This window comes from Pogoniulus pusillus, chromosome 9 (genome assembly GCF_015220805.1).
Source record: "Pogoniulus pusillus isolate bPogPus1 chromosome 9, bPogPus1.pri, whole genome shotgun sequence".
Classification (NCBI taxonomy): Eukaryota; Metazoa; Chordata; class Aves; order Piciformes; family Lybiidae; genus Pogoniulus; species Pogoniulus pusillus.
In genome coordinates this window covers 33599423-33619366 of record NC_087272.1, presented here as the reverse complement: position 1 = coordinate 33619366, position 19944 = coordinate 33599423, and the positions used below count along the sequence as shown (strand labels likewise).

General features: G+C 40.4%; 1 protein-coding gene across 13 annotated transcripts in view; it reads right to left on the bottom strand.

The window, feature by feature from the left end:
* KLHL5 (kelch like family member 5) overlaps positions 1-19944 on the bottom strand; it is a 69909-nt gene that overhangs the window by 20186 nt on the left and 29779 nt on the right. For 7 of the 13 annotated variants that reach the window (XM_064149140.1, XM_064149141.1, XM_064149139.1 and 4 more), the window contains 3 exons: positions 15662-15844; positions 4557-4693; positions 3384-3580 (listed from right to left, as the gene is read on the bottom strand). In XM_064149140.1, coding sequence (XP_064005210.1) covers positions 3384-3580; positions 4557-4693; positions 15662-15804 — 477 coding nt within the window. In that variant the 5' untranslated portion in view covers positions 15805-15844. Of the gene's footprint in view, positions 1-3383; positions 3581-4556; positions 4694-15661; positions 15848-19944 lie in introns of all 13 variants that reach the window. The other 6 variants (XM_064149142.1, XM_064149136.1, XM_064149138.1 and 3 more) reach the window with 1 other exon arrangement.

Here is a 19944-nt window from a genome sequence, read left to right as displayed (position 1 = left end):
GAGCTATTTGCTTTCAGTCACCCTATCAACTGCTTCAAACAAACAAGATGAGAAAAGGAATGTTTCTTCTGACTCTGTGACAGCAGCAAGAAAAATGCATAGAAGGCACTTTGTGCAAAAAGGCTGCACAAATTAAGCAGACACACCAGTGCCCAGCCTAATAAAATCCTTACATTCCTAACTGTATGACCTTATAAAAACCCCAAACTGAAACATAGCGAAACATGATGAGCTTTGTGCAAAAGATACCTTTACCCAGTTACGTTTCATGATGCTGCCAACAGTATTTTAAAACTGATGAATAAGAAAATTAATCAGAGGTGCTCTTTATACAGCATTAAATTCAGTGCTGATAACTTCAGTTTATCTCTTGTTTCACTTAATGCATCCTGAAAATTCTCAAGTTTTAATTTGCAACGTCAAAAACTGACTTGTTTTGATGATAACCTTAAAAATTACTCTCCTCTGGAAAAAAAAATAAACCACTAGCTTATCAACTGTCAACACAGTAAGCAATAAAGTAATGCAATACTTAAGTCCTTTTAGCATTACTTATATCTACATCATTAGTAGGAAGAAGCGAAGCATCCAAATCCTTCTTATTAATTTATTTTGTAATCACACTGTATTATGTGATTAAAACTATGCCAGAGAATCATGCTAATGCTTTCCAGTGACAGTAATGATTATTCAGACAGAGCAGGACTACTAACAGAGGCAGGCCTATGGGGATTACTCACTGATTGGTCTTTCACATCAACCAAATGCTCATTTCACCTGAATTTCTACTTTTCATTCCTAGTTTAGAGAAGCGGGTGAAATTATGATCCACTATAGCATATGTCATAAAAACCTTTAAAAACAAGATGTTTTAACTGCAACCTGATTTTACTGCAGACTGTTTTTACATAGCAACCTGATTTTTTTTTTCTGCCAAAGGAACAGAAAAAGTCATAGGAAAGAATGGGTTTAAGTTATAATCATTTTAACTTACTCATTACTTTAAATGCATTAAAAATATCTATACTCAGTGTAATCCCCCATTGTCCTATACTGCCAACTGCAGCATAAAAAAACCCTAACTCTTTTCACAAACAGAATTTCCAGCTATGACAGGTATGCTTAACCTCAGTATGTTCTAATACTCCTTAGTGGAAAGAGCATCAAGTGGCTGCCACTTATTACTACTGTGGAACATTTGCCTTTTTTTCCCCAACAGCTTTTAAAACAAATTAAATTACTTGGGGATTTATTTTAATTGAAGATTCAATTGGACTATACATTTCTATGCAGTTTCCATAGCAGCATTCACCTCAAACTAAAGAAGCTGCTTCTCTATTACTCATTATTACTAAAATTCAATTTCATGTCTCTGTTGGAACTAAACAACATTAAAAGAGGCCTTAGGAAGAATCCATCTAGCACAACTAATTAGTTTTTGAAAATGGCTTTTTAAAAATCCACCTAATTTAAATTTAGTCCACGGCAAAGCCTTAAAAGCAACAATTTTGCCACTGAAGTAAACAACAGCCAAAAGGCACATGACTGTTTTCTTGTGGTCTGAACAAAAGAAAGATAGGTGCTGTAAAATAATGGCTTTTAGAAAGTTCACAGCCCCTTTCCACAACTCATGAATCTCCAGGCAAAATAGTTAAGGCTACAATCTATAACATTCATCTTTAAAGAGGCATTAGTCTAACTCTTAACATTTATTACCATTCTGATCTTGGCAGTCCATTTATAAGAGGCATGGCAATAGCATGGACCACAATCAATAGAATCAACCAGCTTGGAAGAGACCTCCAAGATCATCCAGTCCAACCTAGCACCCAGCCCTATCCAGTCAACTAGACCATGGCACTAAGTGCCTCATCCAGGCTTTTCTTGAACACCTCCAGGGACGGTGACTCCACTACCTCCCACTTACTCTGAAGAAGAACAAGTAGGTCAGAGAAGGGAGGTTTTCTTTTGACATACTTTTGCTATTTCTATCTCCCTCAAACTTAATTCTAATATTCCTCAAAGGCATAAGCCACATTTATCTTTACTATTTCATCTGGCTGCCTACCTAATTGCATTCTCCTTATTTTCATTTGAGCAATAATGAAGATCAAGAATGAAAGTTTAGCATAACTTACATCTACATGATTAATATGAAGAAATGGAAGCATTCAAAATCTTATTAATTTATTTTGCAATGAAACCCCTTTTTAAAAAATCAAGTTACAATTTGCATATTGACTTGTTTTGGTTGATTTTAGTCTGTACAAGATTTTCAATATATCAGAGATCCACTCACTGAGGGAGAGCATTGTATCCTTTAAAGCCAAAAAATGCTGGTTTAAACTGTTACAAATACTAAATTTTAAGCCAAGGAGACATGAACAAAATAACAATTAAAAAAGTCTTTAAACTAGCAAAAAATTAAAGGTAACAAGAGGAAAAGCCATGCATTTCTAACACTAATTACAAGACAGAAATTCCACCTCTTGGACCAAAGCCAATGGCTTAACAGCAATGCAGTGCCATGACACACAAGCAAATTAAGTCCTATCTTCATTCCCACATCTCTTACACAGTATCTACATGCCCTCATTCAGGTCCCAAGAGCTTACATAGGCAAAACTTCATCAAGAAGAAAGAAAAATGTCTCACAATGCCTCTGCAAAGCGCTGATGAACTGACTTGCCTCAGAGACAATTCTCCTGCCTTTTTCTGCTGATAAGATGACTAAAATATGCTCATGAGAGGGGGAAAAAGACCATTTTATATTAAAATAAAAGGATGACTATTAAGATGAACTTTAATTAAGTTGGCAGGTCAGTCTTTCTATAGATTAACTCTGAAAACATCAGTGCCAAAGCTGTGTTTAGTCACATATTGCCTAGTCTAAGATACAAATTGTTTGAGGCCATTCTGGCATCTAATTACCAAGAAATTAAGGATAATGCAGAATATACTATACTGAAAAATGCCAAATTCCTGCCTACAAGTATAACTTAAAAACTGAGTACTCCAGCTCATTATAGACTAAGAATTCCAGTTTCATTTGATAATATGTTACTTTGGACTAGAGGATGGTAGCTTGACTACTCCTAAGTTTGAAGTTTTTGACTCAGAGATAAGAACAAGTTTTTGAGTAATTAAATGTGTGCCATACCACTCCATTACTGTTACAGGGAACCATTAATACCTGACTATTTCCTTCCAACACTAAACCAGCAGCTTCGTGGTGATTTTGTCATTACTCATCATGGAAACATGTGTACACTCTTGCTTGGAAAAAGATCAAGGCTTTCTGAGGCAGAAACATTAGTAATTTACTCAGGAAAACATTCTGTATCTACCTTACTAAATATAGGAGTTGATAGTTAACAACATACCATGGTGTAATTGTGAGCCACCTTGTGCAAGTCAGTGCAGCCCTGTGCATCAGCAAAAGATCGGATTCCAAGGCAATTGGAGGGGTGAAGCTGCTTCATTAGGAACTTACAGCATGCTTCTACAACTTGAGACAGCTGAAGAAGGCAAGCTGTAGACAACAGGCACTCAATATTATCTTCTTTTAATTCAAGGCGACCTAGTAATGTTAAAAGGATGACATTAGTTTCCTCTTGGCATTTATTAAACTCTGCAAAACTCAGAAGCAACAGAATTATTTCCTAGTTTTATGATAGAGCCTAAGGCTTAGCAAGCATCACCCTCTGCACCAGATGCCCAGCTTCTCAAAATCAATGCCCATCATGATGTAAGGAAAAGGGAACCTCAGAAAGATTCCTTTTCTAAGAATCATAGAATTACTGAATCATTTTGATTGGAAAAAAAACTTTAAGACCATCAAGGGTGGTGAGACACTGGGACAGGTTGCCCAGGGAAGTTGTGGGTGTCCCCTCACTGGAAGTGTTCCAAGGCATGAGGCATTGAGAACTCTGGTCTAGAGAAGGGTATCCCTGCCCATGGCAGGGGAGTTGGAACTGGATCATCTTTAAGGCTCCCGGCACAAAGCATTGCAGGATTCAATGATCTAACTCTACCAAGTCAGGTGCTAAACTATGGCACTCAGCACCACATCTCTGTGGCATTTAAATGCCTCCAGGGATGGGGATTCAACCACCTCCCTGGGGAGACTTTCAGTGAAGAAGTTTCTCTTCTTCTCCTATCTAAACCTCCTATCACTTTTTACTAGGCAGAAGAGATCAACATCCATCTGGCTCCAACCTCCTTTCAGGGAGTTGTAGAGAGCAAGGTGGTCTCCCCTCAGCCTCCTTTTCCCCAGGCTAAATAAGCTCAGGTCCCTCATCTGCTTCTCATCAGACCTGTTCTCCAGACCCTTCATCAGCTTCACTGCCCTTCTCTCAACATACTCCAGCACCTCAATGTCTTTCTTGCAGTAAGGGGCCCGAAACTGAACCCAATAGTTGAGGTGCAGCCTCACCACTGCTAAGTACAGAGGCACAATTGCTTTCCTACTCCTGCTGGCCATGCATGATCATGGAATAGAATGCTCCACCAGGGAGTAATTTATTAGATGCATTTCCCATTTTTGTTTTAATTACCTGTATATGCATATTGAACCAGAGCCCACAATGCACTTGGCTCCACACCTTCCATCTTGATCTCCTCCTGTCTTGCTTCCCTTACATCGTTAGTGAACATTGCTGCAAAGTAGTCCGAAACAGAGGAGAGAACCAATCTGAATACACCATGCAGGGGAAAAGGAGACAAAAGAGGAAAAAAAAAACCAACTTAGTCAACTTGATGTTTGTTAATTTATGATTCATTGCTTCGCTCTGTGATGAAATACTCTACTGAGAAAAGCATTTTAAAATTGACAAACTGCTCCATGCTCTAGTTCCCTTCTATGAATAATGAAGTACTGTGGATTTGCTGCTGAAGTAAATGAATTACCCTTTCAAAGCTCCATGACTTTTAAAAGCCAACACAGGAACAACCCACCAAAAAAAAAAAAACCATATAAATTGGAAAAGGAATATAAATATATATTATGGGAAGAAAATGAAGTTCAATTAACATCAATTTACATTATGTCAGTGACTTTTTTACATGCAAAAGAATAGCTGACTAGTTCTTTGCAGAGTGCTTTACTCTTGCTTTTTCCTCTTGGTGTACTCATTTACTGAAATGCTAGCACCATAACTAGGCACAGTAAACATGGAGATGGTACAGACACAGATGGAACATGTCCAGAGAAGGGCAACAAAGCTGGTGAGGGGCCTGGAGCACAAATCCTATGAGGAGAGGTTGAGGGAGCTGGGCCTGTTTAGCCTGGAGAAGAGGAGGCTCAGGGGTGATCTTATTACTGTCTACAACTACCTGAAGGGGCATTGTAGCCAGGTGGGGGGTGTCCTCTTCTCCCAGGCAACCAGCAATAGAACAAGGGGACACAGTCTCAAGTTGTGCCAGGGTAGGTCTAGGCTGGATATTAGGAAGAAGTTCTTCACAGAGAGAGTGATTGGCATTGGAATGGGCTGCCCAGGGAGGTGGTGGAGGCACCGTCCCTGGGGGTCTTCAAGAAAAGACTGGATGAGGCACTTAGTGCCATGGTCTGGTTGATTGGATAGGGCTGGGTGCTAGGCTGGACTGGATGATCTTGGAGGTCTCTTCCAACCTGGTTGATTCTATGATTCTATGACAGAGTAACCTCTTTTGTGGGGCCGTATTTAGCCTTTTCTTCACAATTTGAGTATTTTAAGATCCCAAGTAAACATGTTAGTGCACAACAGATGTTTCCTTGGGTTACTCAAACATGAGTACACGTAAAAAAATGTTGCTCCACAAAATGGGCAAGAATTTTCATGTCTCAGAACATGTTTGCATGATGAGGGGTGAAGAAGAAAACAAATCATCTGCAGCAGGAATATTCAACCCAGAGTTCTGTTGTATGAAACCCACCATGGCAATTGATGAGGTCTGCTGGTCTCTGCCCTAAGAGACCTCCAGGAACGGTCTGTGGCTTGCATAATTTTTTTGTGCTGCAGCAGTTCACCGTTGCCTTGGTCACAGGGAATTCAAACAGAAATACACTTGCATATGTACTGAGCTGTACAAACAGCAAACACCCTCCATAGCCATCTGCATGCATCCAATGAACCAAATACTTCATGAAATGTCAGCTTATTCAGTGCTGAATCATTATATTGTCTTGCTAAGATGACAGAGGTCAGGAACCACAAAAAAGAGTGAAATTAATTGAAAATCTGAACACAGATGCTTAGGAGTCTAAACATGTATTAATGGGGAGGATTTGCAGGTCCATACACAGAGTCATGAAGTACAAAGAATTGTCTCTTAGGTATTCAACTGCAAAGTAATGATTTGTTGACTAATTTCAAACATTATTTTCTTGCTGATTCTCTGACCACTGACCATTTGGTCAGGCATACTGTGGGGTAATCCTTTTTATTCTAGTTGCTGAGGCAACAAAGTTGAGTCAAGAGTGCATGGGGAAAAGATTCATTTTTAAATGTTGTGTGATTGAAGCTAAGTTTTGTAATGAGAAATAAAGTTCTGTTCTTTTAAGAAGCATATTGTTCTTGAAATATGAGATTTATTCTGTGCCTGACTTAGAATCATAGAATCAACCAGGTTGGAAGAGACCTCCAAGATCATCCAGTCCAACCTAGCACCCAGCCCTGTCCAGTCAACTAGACCATGGCACTAAGTGCCTCAGCCAGGCTTTGCTTGAACACCTCCAGGGACGGTGACTCCACCACCTCCCTGGGCAGCCCATTCCAATGGCAAACCCCTCCCTCTGTGGAGAACTTCCTCCTAACATCCAGCCTAAATGAGAGCACTCTGCCAAGGCAGCACTCTAGCATCAGTTCCAGGCATTTTAACCTCAGGTTTAATGAAACCTGCAGATGAATGAAAATACTGGCTCCTAGAGATCTGTAAAAGTGTAGTCAAATTAGAGTCCATTCATGTAAGCATCAAGGCAGAGTTTCTGCAGCTGCTTTTCATGCTAGAATGAGACAAGATCAGAGTAGTACGTACAAAAGAGGTGTTCTCATAAGAAGGGAGAGCATGTAGATGGACAGATTTGAGTAAACCAAGTACCTCTGTAGGTCCAATTCAGAATTAATTATAATAATACAAAAAAACCAAACCAAAATAACAAACAACTTAAAATATTCACCTCTGGCAATACTGACTTGAACTTCTAAGCAGAACACAGCTTGAAAAAGAAAGGCCTCTGTGATGAGAAATCATAGAATAGAATCATAGAATCAGCCAGGTTGGAAGAGGTTTCCAAGATCATCCAGTCCAACATGTCAGCCCTATCCAATCAACTAGACCATGGCACTGTCTCATCCAGTCTTGTCTTTAACACCTCCAAGGACAGCGACTCCACCACCTCCCTGTGCAGCTCATTCCAACGGCAAATCACTCTCTCAGTCAAAAACTTCCTCCTAACATCCAGCCTACACCTCTTAACAGTTTTGGGGTTTGCTCTTTCTTTTCTCCCCCCAGCAGTGCAGGTGGGTTAGTTATCTGCAGCATTACTTAGAGAGTGGCTGGACTGTACATATCTTAGCAATAATTGTTGAAGAAATGCCATACAGTAATCCAAAACTCCAGAAAAGCACCTTCCACCAGCTGGTTGATGTCAGCAAATTCCTCCCTGCAACTTCCAATGTTGAAGTCTTTCAAAAGAAACCACTGGAATTTATAGAATGTTTTAGTTTAGAAGGGACCTCAAAGATCATCCAGATCCAACCCCCTGCCCACGGCAGGGACACCTCCAACTTGAACAGGTTGCTCAAGGCCTTTTCCAAGCTAGCCTTAAAACACCTTCAGGGAAGGAGCATCCACAACCTCCCTGGGCAACCTGTGCCAGTGTCTCACCACTCTCACTGTAAGGAACCCTTCCCTAACACCTAGTTTGAATCTCCCCTCTGCCAGTTTAAACCCATTACTCCTCATCCTCTCATTACAAGATCTTGTAAACTATAGAATCAGAATCAACCAGGTTGGAAGAGACCTCCAAGATCATCCAGACCAACCTAGCTCCCAGCCCTATCCAATCAACTAGACCATGGCACGAAGTGCCTCATTCAGTCTTTTCTTGAACACCTACAGGGACACCAACTCCACCACCTCCCTGGGCAGCCCATTCCAATGGCAAATAGTCCCTCCCCAACCTTCCTGTAGGAAGCTGGAAAACCACTATAAGGTCTCCTTGAGGCCTTCTCTTCTCCAAGCTAAAGAGCCCCAAATCCTATAGCCTGTCCTCATAGCAGAAGTGCTGTGAATTAAAAGGTCTTTTAGATAAAGGGGATTAAAACATATAGTGACCAAATGCATCAAGGTGACACTGAGCTAGCAAAAATGAAAACAAAGCCAGACTTTCAGCCAAATGGCCTTTTCTTGTCCTATTTTATTCTCACTAGTCAATAAAAATCAATTACTGCTTGACTTGTGCCATTTGACACCCACTTTTTCATTGATCTTTTAATCTCACAGCTAGCAACTCATTTTTCTCTCAGTCTTTTCTTTTTCATATTGTCTGAAATTAAACTGCATCTCTACATGCAGAAAATACAATATGAAGAAGCTAATCCCTTCGTATCACCCAAAAATCCATGGAAGAACTTCCCCATCCATATTTGACCTTTTTAGGCTCTAAATGAGCTCAGTGACAAGCGTCAGAAGAAAAAAAATCTGTGCAATGACTATAAAAACTACACTTCCATGCACAGCTCTCATGTTTAATAGAGCCATTGTGTCCTCATTAATATTTAACATAAAGAGATTCTCTTTGTGTTATTTATTAAGCATTAAAATTAGCATTCATCCATATCAAGAGTTCACTGAGATCTACTGATGCTACAAAAGCTGCCTTTCCTCAGTCTAGAGAGTGAAGAAAGCTCTGGCATTATGAATTTCTACTTCTTTTCCCCTCCCCCCTCCAATAGAAATATTTCTTTCATAAACAGCCCAAATAAAAAGCCTATGAAATCAGCAGAGACTGCCATCAGTGAGGACTATTAACAGTACAACCAAATAATAAAGAAAAAGCCTTACTGCAGTTGGCATTGTGGTGTTGAGCTGTGGATATCAGACTTATTTACCTTTACTCTCCATCTTTACCTAATTACCAGCTACTGCCAAATACTTAATTCTGCATAGATAAGATCAGAAGAATCTGGCTACTGAATTCTATGCAGTTGGATGGCTGCTCTGTTTCAGTGCACAGGAAAAATGCATACGAAAAAGGAACACAGAAATAGAACAAATTTTCAGCCAGGAAACCTCCCTGGGGAAACACTCAAGAGGTACTGGGCTAAATACTGGAAAAATCCAAGTGTTTCAGTACATCTCCTTATTCTTACAGGGATGCTACTGATGTCTTCAATGTCTGTGGTTTGTACTGATCAAAAAACACAAAGATCTACTACAGCTACTTATTCTGAAGTGTCTTCTACTGAGTGTCTGTGTAAGTAGGGTGGGGCACATCTGAATTGTGCTTCTTTATGGAATTGCCACAAGCTGCACCCTCTTGACAGCTTTCTATGTCCTCAGATCAATTATAAGGTACAGTGATGATAGCTGGTGAACCTGGCAATTTATAAATGTAGTATCTCCTCATCTAGTTCATCTGACAGGATGAAATGAAGCTTCTTAACATCTTAAAAAGAGACACTTTCTAGGCAACTCCTTATGTGTTGCCATATAATATCTGTAAAGAGTTCTAGGGAGCTCACCAATAGCATTTACTTAAGTTGTAAAGTGATACTGAGTAGTTGATGCACCCTGGGGTGAAGAATCTTCCACACCAGTGGCTTCAGCTAGTTTCTTGACTCTCCCCTTTCACTCCACTCCCAGGAGATCTCACCTGAAGCCTGGTCTCCAGCACTGGAAATCCCAATACAAGACGTTGAGATGCTTGCGTGTGTCCGGAGAAGGGCGACGAGGCTGGGGAGAGGCCTTGAGCACAGCCCTACAAGGAGAGGCTGAGGGAGCTGGGATTGGTTAGCCTGGAGAAAAGGAGGCTCAGGGGTGACCTTATTGCTGTCTACAGCTACCTGAGAGGTGGTTGTGGCCAGGAGGAGGTTGCTCTCTTCTCTCAGGTGGCCAGCTCCAGAACAAGAGGACACAGCCTCAGGCTGTGCCAGGGGAGATTTAGGCTGGAGGTGAGGAGAAAGTTCTTCACTGAGAGAGTCATTGGACACTGGAATGGGCTGCCCGGGGAGGTGGTGAAGTCGCTGTCCCTGGGGCACTTCAAGGCAAGGTTGGACGTGGCACTTGGTGCCATGGTCTAGCCTTGAGCTCTGGTGAAGGGTTGGACTTGATGATCTGTGAAGTCTCTTCCAACCCTGATGATACTGTGATACGGAACTGTAGCAGGTCCAGAGGAGGACCATAAAGATAATCAGAGGATTATAGCAGAGGTGCTCCAAGGAAAGGTTGAGAGAGTCAGGCTTCTTCAACCTGGAGAGGAGAAGGCTCCAGGAGGACCTTACTGCTGCCTTCCAATACCTGAAGGGATCCTACAAGAAGGCTGTAGATGGACTTTCCCTAAGGGTGCCTAGCCATAGGACAAGGTGGGATAGTTTGAAACTGAAGGAAAGTAGATTTAGACTGGATCTTAGGAAGAAGCTCTTCAGTACGAGGGTGGTGAGACTCTAGAACAGGTTGCCCAGGGAGGTTGTTTAGGGAGACCACTTAGCAGCCTCTCAGTATTTGAAGGGGGCAACAGGAGACCTCGAGAGGGACTTCTGGCAAAGGCATAGTGACAGGACAACAGGGCATGGCTTCAAAATGGAAGAAGCCCAACTGAGATTAGACATTAGGAGGAAATTCTTCCCACTGAGGGTGGTGAAGCACTGGAACAGGTTGTGGAGGTTCCAAGCCCGGAAGCGTTGGAAGCCAGGTTGGATGGGGCCTTGAGCAAGCTGCTTGCCCGTGGCAGAGGGGTTGAAATTATATAACCTTGAAGGCCCCTTCCAACTCAAACCATCCTGTGATTCTTTAACAGTAATAAAAACAATATATGGAAGTGGTACTATCCCACCCCAGTAACATATCTGCAGTTATTCAAATTAAGTTTGTTTAAAAGCAAGCAGTACCTAACATTATACATGCAGCACGTTGATGTTAAAAAGATTTCCAGTTATAGCTCTCTTCCAGGAAAAAAAAAATCAAACCTTTCCAAATTTGTTTGGTGCCTCTGACACTTAAATGAGGGTCACAATAAACCCTTTCATAGAAGTCTTCAAAATAACCACACTGTTAGTAGCAACAGAACCTTTTTAAACACAAAGCTGTCACAGAACTGATTTTTTTTAACATTCTTTTGACTTTTTAGAATGGCACTTTGTGATAAACTTTTATAAACATGTAGCTAAAACAAAACAAGAAGTCTGCAGTGAAGGATTTACAAACTAAGGCAATGCAACTGTGAAAGAAAGGAAGTATTATTAAGCTGTAGGGCAAAGCAGTACAAAGATAAATAAGCCTGAAGATAAAAAACGTCTGCAAGCTAGGATTTGTGCCTTTCCAAATAAGCTTCCTAACCCCTAGAGTACTTAAGCTTCCATTTGCCTTCTTTCCTTCAGTCTCATGTCTTTTGTATTTCCATATTTCAGTGTCAACAGAAAATGGTTCTGCAAAGATCTTTGGACTGCTGGTTGCAGGAGGAAGAGCAGGGTTTACATCCCCCCTGGCCAGGGATTTACACAGATCTCCCTTTTCTGATGTAGATGTTGTGATCAGCAAGTAATTGTCAAAAAAAACCCCAACGACTTTTATTATGGATACAGCAATTAACTGAATGTAATAAACAAAAATGTAGTAAATTACTTCCATGTCTGAAATTGCAGTGTATACTGAAAAAAAGCACCTGATGCAAAAAAAGGTGATTAAATTAAATTTACTTTGAAGTGGCAACATTTCTCTCTCTACATAACTGCAGGCTAAGGGAATGGGAATCATGGAATCACAGAATATCTCTGGTTGTAAGAAACCTGAAAGAGCATCCAGTCCAACACTTGACTCAGCACTGAAGGGATGAGATTAAACCACATCCCTAAGCAACAGGTCCACACAGCACTTGAACACCTTCAGGGATGGTGACTGCACCACTGCCCTGGGCAGACCACTCCAATGTCTGGTAACTCTTGCAGTGAAAAAAATATTTCCTAATATCCAGCCTAAATCTCCCCTGGCACAGCTTCTATCCATTTCCTCTACTCCTGTTACTTGTTATCAAGGAAAGGCTGTTCCCTCCTCACTCCAGCCTCCCTTCAGGCAGTTGTAGATCACAGAATGGTTTGGGTTGGAAGTGACCTCAAAGATCATCCTGTTTCAACCCTCCTGCCAGGGACAGCATTTTTTACCTTGTGAAGAACTGCCCCCTTTCCTGCTTGCTTTTTGATCTCCTAAACAAGTCCTAAGCTGTAATTTTAGCACAGAATGAGAAGATAAAAGGTCATGGAATAATAGAGTGTGTGATATTGAGAAACATCATGGCTGCATGGAACACACTCACTTGTGGTAGACTCATAGCCTGAATTCTTCAACTAGATACACACCAAAACTCTCCAGACTCTCACAGTAACATGTCACCTGTGCTTCTTACTATTGCAGATACCAAACTTGCTACTCTCTGATTTAAAACATCCACTGTACACCTCAGAACATTCGAGCATCATCGAAAGGAAAGGTAAGAGTTAAGAAAACAACACCCTAAAAACTACTAAAAATATCAGGTTCAACCTACAAGATCTGAAAACTCCTCTCCATTTAGGAATGACAATAGCAGTAATGAAATACATTCCTTCTTACCAATTCTAGATGATCACATACTGTGACAGAGTCTTTTTTTCTTTAAGAAAGATAAAAGCTGCCCAGTGTAAGCAAACTCTCTATTTTCTTGCACATCTCAGAATGCCAAACCACTAAGCTATTATATATTTAATATGTATTTTGTTGCTTATTAAATGTTAAGATAAAATAACGACTAATGTTCTAAAAGTGATTGACTGCAGTGCTCCACTCTGCAGTCAATACCTAAGAAGTCAAGACTTGGATGCAGGCACGTGCTAGTTTGAAGCTAGCTAGAATGTTTTGGTGAGAAGAACTAGATTACAGGCTGTGAAAGGGAAACAGTGGTGAGGTCTACTTCACTCATAGGCTTGCTGAGAGGTATAAGAGCAAGAATCCAAACATAGATAAGGTAGTCGGGAAGTTGCTCTCTGTCTGGACTTTGCGCTGCATTTTCCCTCTAACCTAACCTGATTAATCCACCTGCTTCCTAATCTCCCTATTCTTCCTTGGGCACAAGGCAATGTCTGGGGTAAGGAAGAGAGGGGAGGGAGAAGGTGGGAGGGCAGTTGGGAGCCCCTCCTGGGGATTCAGGTTTCTGGGAGGGCTGTTGTGTTTCTGTATTACCTTTTACCTTGTATACCTCTGTATGTAACGGTATATATGTTGTAAATAGCTGCTTGTATATTGTGCTATGCTGTAAATATAAGCTTCATTCAATTTCCAGAGCTGACTGAGTCTAGTCTGGGTGGTTTCCAAAGTTGGGGGGGGGGGGGGGGTAGGTAACACCCAAACCACCACAAGGCAGTAAAAAACTTCTCCAGACTTGTCATCTCAGAACACAGGCTACAGCAAGTACATCAAGCTGGCTTTCTTACTCAATTTCTGTAAAATTCCAAACCAAATTTAGGATTTCCACCTTTATCATCTCCACTATGGAAAAGTTCAGTTTTCAGTGAGGTACTTTGGATGTACTGAGATGAAGACTGTAGTTATTGTAGTTATTTGACACATTTCTCTGTGAAAACAGAACAGTAAGAGAAAGAACTCATTGTGCAAAAAGCAATGCTTCTTTCTAAGCTACTCCAACATTATAAAGTGAACTAAGGACAATTGTAAGCCTCCTGCTCCAAGCACAAGGCCACATACAGCATGCTGTTTCTCCTTCCAAGAAGGGACCAGAGCAATTAACAAGTGATAGCACGTGCCTAATGCTCTACAGATTGAGCAGCAGAATCTGGAGGAGCAAAATCATCTCTCTAAATAGCTAAGAAACAGGAGGAACTACAGTAAAGAAGTTTTTCTGCATGTTGTCTTTCTGTTTATCTTGTTGCAAAACTCCCATAACCTTCCAGCCCTTTGTAAGGTATTTGCAGGTGTCCTCTGCACCCTACTACAAAAGCCACACTCCAGAACTATGTACTGCAAAGATGCTACCTTGGCCACATAAGGAAGTAAAATTATTTTCTTACTATAATGACTACATGTCCTGTTTACAGCACTCCAAACCTGGAATTCAATTGCACTCTGAATTACTTCAGTGAGTGCAAATCCACTGAGGATGAGCGTTCCCTGTTTTCCTCTGATTCACTCTCCACAGGGACAATGCAGTTTTGCAACTAATTTGAACAAACTGAAGACCAAGCTTAAGCAACACTGTAGCCACAGGGAAAGCCAAATCATCTTGTTCCCCCTATTGTCTCTCCAAAAATGATTCATCATCCACAGCTATAAAAGTTTACAAAGGAATTGAGGTCAGGAGTTGGGTGGAAAGCAGGACCACCCATTCTAGCAGTGGTCACAGTCAGATTTGCTTAAATCAACTTGAAAAAGCCAGAGATAGTCTCAGTTTAAAAACGAAGTTTTGCAAGATGAAGCCTCTGAAAGCAACAGCAAGTTACAGCAGACCTGCCTCCTCAAGTTAGCTCTCGTCCTCACGCCACCAACCTCAAGTTAGCTCTCGTCCTCACGCCACCAACCTCTCAGCTGTGTCAGCACAACAGAGTGGATGACACTTGAAGAAATGCAGAAATCTGGCATTTCAAAAAGAATACCAAACCTAAACCAGCAACCAATTCCCATCCTTTTATTGCTGCTAGAGTACTAAGCTGCAGTTTCAATGTGGGGGTAGGAATGAGCAATAGAAAACAGAAATGCTTTAGGCTACTATTTTCTGTTGTGGAGCCAATCTTATGAAACCACAGCTTAATTAGACCTAGGATCCTAGTTGAGCTTTAAATACTGTGCATTAAATACCATAAAATGCCTCAGTTATTCATACATTTGTTTCACAAACTTTGGTATTTTCCTAGCCTTTTAGGTGACACACTAGCTGATCTCTTAATTACACAGGCTAATGTTTGATCTAATTAGCCATCTAACACCTGGTGCCAGTCTTCAGTAGTTTACTATCAAAGGATTCTTACTATGGGAGGAAAAAAAAAAAATTATGTGGACAGAAGACTGTCCTTATTACTAATTATGGCTCCAACAACTTAACTGTTAGTAAAAAGAGAAAAGTAAACCTAAGAAAAAAAGTAGTGACACCATTAGTAGCACAAAAGCTGCTACTAATAATACCCTGCGGGTGCGTTGGGGTCTTTATTTTGGTATGCAGATATCTGGCCCTAGGCTTGAAAGCAACAAGCAGAAAATGAAAGCAGAGTTATTTTTGATGCTGTGTTGCATACAACTGACAGATATTTACTTATAGTTTCCAAATAAATGTTAATAAAAAAACCAAAACCCATAAGCATGTCTAAAGAATTCAAAATCGTTTAGGATGTCCTGATCTTTTTCAAACAAAACACAGGACACACTTTGAAGTTGCATTTGTAAATGAAGATTAAGTAACTTGGAATGATGATAAACTTACCTGTGAGCTGGGATTTTACGATCACCAGCCACTAACACCACATCACACAGCTGTTTGTGTCTGAGATAATTCTCCATCTTTTTGAAAGTCTGTTCAGCATGGTTGAGAGCCTGAAAGAATTCATCTGAGGCACAGGGCTCCATAGTTTGACAAGATGATAAGGTATGGCTGCTGTTGGAAGTTCTGCTGAAAACAGTAACAGAAAGGTTAGTTCACAGAGTGTTAAGCTGCAGCACTTCTGTCTATAGATGATAAAGCAAAAATCACATGATTTAAAGCTGGCATACATTATTTATTTTAATATATATTCCCTTGCTATGTGGTTTCTACTCATATTCATACTTTCTTCCTCCAAACCTTATCTAAACCACTGTGGGAAAAGTATGACCATTTAATCTCGTACTCTTCAACTAACAGACAAATATCAGTCCAGGAATCATGGAATCATGGAGTAGTGGTGCTCAGAAAGGATCTCTGGAGATCACCGAGTCCAAAGGAGGTTCACCTAGATCAGGGTACATAAGAGCATGTCCAGGGGTTTTGAAAGCCTCCAGAGATGGAGGCTTCAGAAGCTCCAGCCTGCTCCAGTGCTCTGGTGCAATCGAAGTAAATTTCTCCTTATGTTAAGGTGGAACTTTCTGTGTTCCAGTTTGCTCCTACTGCCTCTTGTCCTGTTTCTGGGCACCATTGAGAAGTCTGGCCCCATCCTCTTGCCCACCAGCTTTTAGATACTGAGAAGCATGGATGAGATCCCCTCTCAGGCTGCTCTTCTCCAGGCTAAACAGCCTCCAATCTCTCACTCTTTCCTTATCAGATGCTCCAGCCCTCTCAGCATCTTTGTAGCCTCTATTGGACTCTCTCCAGCAGTTTCTTGTATGTATAGCATCATCAGATGGTTAAGGAAGAAGAGGCATCTACCAAACCCCTGCAAACTGAGAAAGCAATGGAAGGATGCAATAAGGAATCAAACCCTTCCCTACTATAAGTTAAGCTTTTACTTCACACATGCTAAAGTCTTGCTTCACATTTAGCCTAAAGTAGCTACAATAAAACTCAGCATATATGAACCTGGTTAAAGAACATGAGCATGCATGAGGGAAAAAAATATTAAAGCAAATAAGAAACACATCATTACTACTACTTATGTCTTACATGCCTGAAATGAGATCTAACATAACAGAATCCAACACAGAAAAAACACAAGGGTGAACAGGGAGAAAAATGATTCCTGTGCATACACACAGCAGTGTGGGAGAATAGAGAAACAGGAAACTTAAAAGGCATGCATGGGTCTGGGACTGAAAGGACATTAATTCTAACTATGTATAGTAAGGGAAGCGCCGATTCTTGCTCACAAGATCTGCATCCAGACTCCTGCTTTCACAAAGGTGTCATGAACACAGGCAGAATGCTCAGAGCTAAATCCACCAAGAGATTTAGACTGGTCCTTAGCCTAGGATATTAATCTCCAGACAAAGCTCCTCAAAATCAGTCCAAATTTAAAGCAGAAAATGTTCTGCAGTGGTGGAGGACTTTACTTTTGTTTTGGTTTGAGGTCTTTTTCGCATGTGCCCAGATAGCTAAAAAGTCCAAGCAATCTAGTGCTTAATTCAAATCTAAATCTAGGAAAGGATCACAAATGACATACCTGCCTACCTACTTCCCTTAGAGGGATTTATCTTAAATATGTTCTTTGAAGCTGTGGTCAAGCTGGGTTAACTTCTCAGCCCATCAGAGTCACTTGGTCTGCTCCACCACTGGCCCTCTTACAAGCCGGAGCACGTATTCAAAATGTCCACAGAGAAAACTGAATCACAGAACTCCTATGTGAAAAATGGAACCATGCAATCACCAAAAAACCCCAACACTATATTGCAAAACTGGGTGGCACTCTCACAATCAAAGAGCAAGAAGTACTCGGGGAAAGCAATTCTTAAATCAGCATCCCTGCTAAAGAAACAGAAACGGAAAGAACAATGTGCTGGGTAGCATGCTTAGGAAATTCTTGTTTCTTATCACATATTATCACATCCTCAATTGTGTTGATACAGATTGCTGTGGGTTTGCCTTTTAATTTTTTTTGGTTGGGGTTTTTTGGGTGTTGTTGAATTACATTCCCAGATTCCTCATATTAAGCTCATTAAAGATGACAAAAATAATATCAGGGATTTGATTTACACTACAACCTCACAAAGAGCTGTGCAGGTAGAATTTGAGCTGCAGACTAGTATGGAGAAGGTAAAAACTTTCCAAGCCATCATTTTGCAGGACCACCCTCACTAGAGCTATTGTCAGCCCCAAGAGAGCACACAGGTACATTATGCACTCAGTGGCAGTCACCAGTCTTGTTCAACAAAGAGAAAATAATTGCAATGGTCTCTGTTTTCCACTGCCCAAACAAAGCACTTAAGGACACAGCAGAGCCAGCCTTAGCTCTTCCCTTCAGCTCAGATGCTCAACCTTATTTCTATCCTCTAGCTAGTAACTCACAAACCATTTTCCATAAGAAGGAAAAGGAGAAGATAAAAAGATTCAAACTTCAGTGGCTCGTAAAGAGAACACAAAAGAGACAATCTAATAGTTGAGGTATATGTAAGAAAGAAAAAAATATAGGTTTAAGGGCTAATGATGCCTATCACAATTAGGAAAAACTATTTCTCCCTCCTTCCCCAAACTGTTTTATGAACCCATTTTACAGTTCAGTTTGCCACAACTATCATAGGTTGTGAGAACACACAAGCAAGGATAGAATAGAGGAAGGGAAGAAGCTGTTTTGCCCTCTCCCAGCAGCTGCACTGAGATGCCCTCTAGAGAACAGAGAGAACAAAACCTTGGTATCTAACACTAACCTGTAAATCCCATGTCCAGAGCAAACACTCAGCCATGAAAGTCCTGCAGCTCTTGAGTATCAAGGTGGCTCTGGTCCTTTTGGCTTTGGCTCTCAAGTCTAGTGTAAGTGTAGGATGAATTTCCCCTCCCGTAAGCTAGAGGTATTGCTACTTCTGCATACTTCACATACTACTAAGACAATTCCATTAAATACTGAGGCTGCCAGATAAAGGTATCAAAGAATCCTGCATATTCCTTTAATATGTTAAAAATGCTTTCTTCAGTCTTAAAGATACTATTACAAGTATCTTTAGAGCATTACTCAGTAGGGTTTCCTTTATTCCTTAACCTTCAGTCACATTTTCCTTGGTCTTTCTTTTCTGTCAAAAAAAGATGCCATCTAGCACTGACAATTTTTTATTGTGCTACAATTTCAGGATAATTGTAAAAACAGAAGTTAAAAGACAAGGTCTTTCTGATGCTAACTACATATCTCAGTGTCCTGGTGACAAACATTTTTATACTGAAGATGCTAGCTTTCATCAACTTCTCTGTCTAATAAAGAATTTATATGAGCATGCTTTTTGAAACTGAAATTATGTATAAGCTCTGCTATATACCCATTAATTTTTAAAGGATTTTATTTCTTGAAGTGGGATGTTTGGATTAAGGACCTCTGCTCAGTAGAACAGATCATTGTAAAGTAATGAAGCAATTAAGTGGGATACTAAAGTGGTGGGGAAAAAAAAAAAAGAGTTTCAAAAGTAAAAGCATATCTGAATAGTTTGAGATGTGTTTTTCTTAGTCATAATGAATTCTTCATTGCCTCATTTTTATTTCAAAGGCAGATGTGGAGATGTTTAATGTAAAAGATGCCTTTCTGAAATTAATATGAAATGCATAAAATAAAATGCTTTAAAAATAAAGTTTTGCAGCCTTTGTTACAGCCAAGCTCCATACTTAGTGGAATAGTTAAGTACTGTGCCATCACTATAAAATAACCACTGTAACTCCTTTTAATCTCCTAGCTTTAAAATAATTAAAACACCAAATCCTGTTATCCTCTCCTGACTGGAGAGGTGAATTCACACCTCTGCTTCTGGTGTTGTTTCAAGCTTCATTGTTGTATCTTCAAAGCCAGAGTTTGCTATACAAACCCAAACCAAACAGCCACAAACCTTCTTTCCTCCCATTTCCACTAAAATCTCTGTATAGAGAGAGGCACCAGTGCTTCTCCAGCTTTATGAGGGAGAAACACAACCTATTCCAATTAACAGGATTTGTTCTTTTAATTATTTGAAAGCGAGGAGATGAAATTTAAAGGAGGGCTTAGAACAGTTATTTTATAGCAGACATATTAGCTTGGCTATAACAAAGGCTGCACAACTTTTTTTTCCCCAAGCATTTTATTTCATGCATTTTATATCTATTTTAGGAAGGCATCTTTTACATTA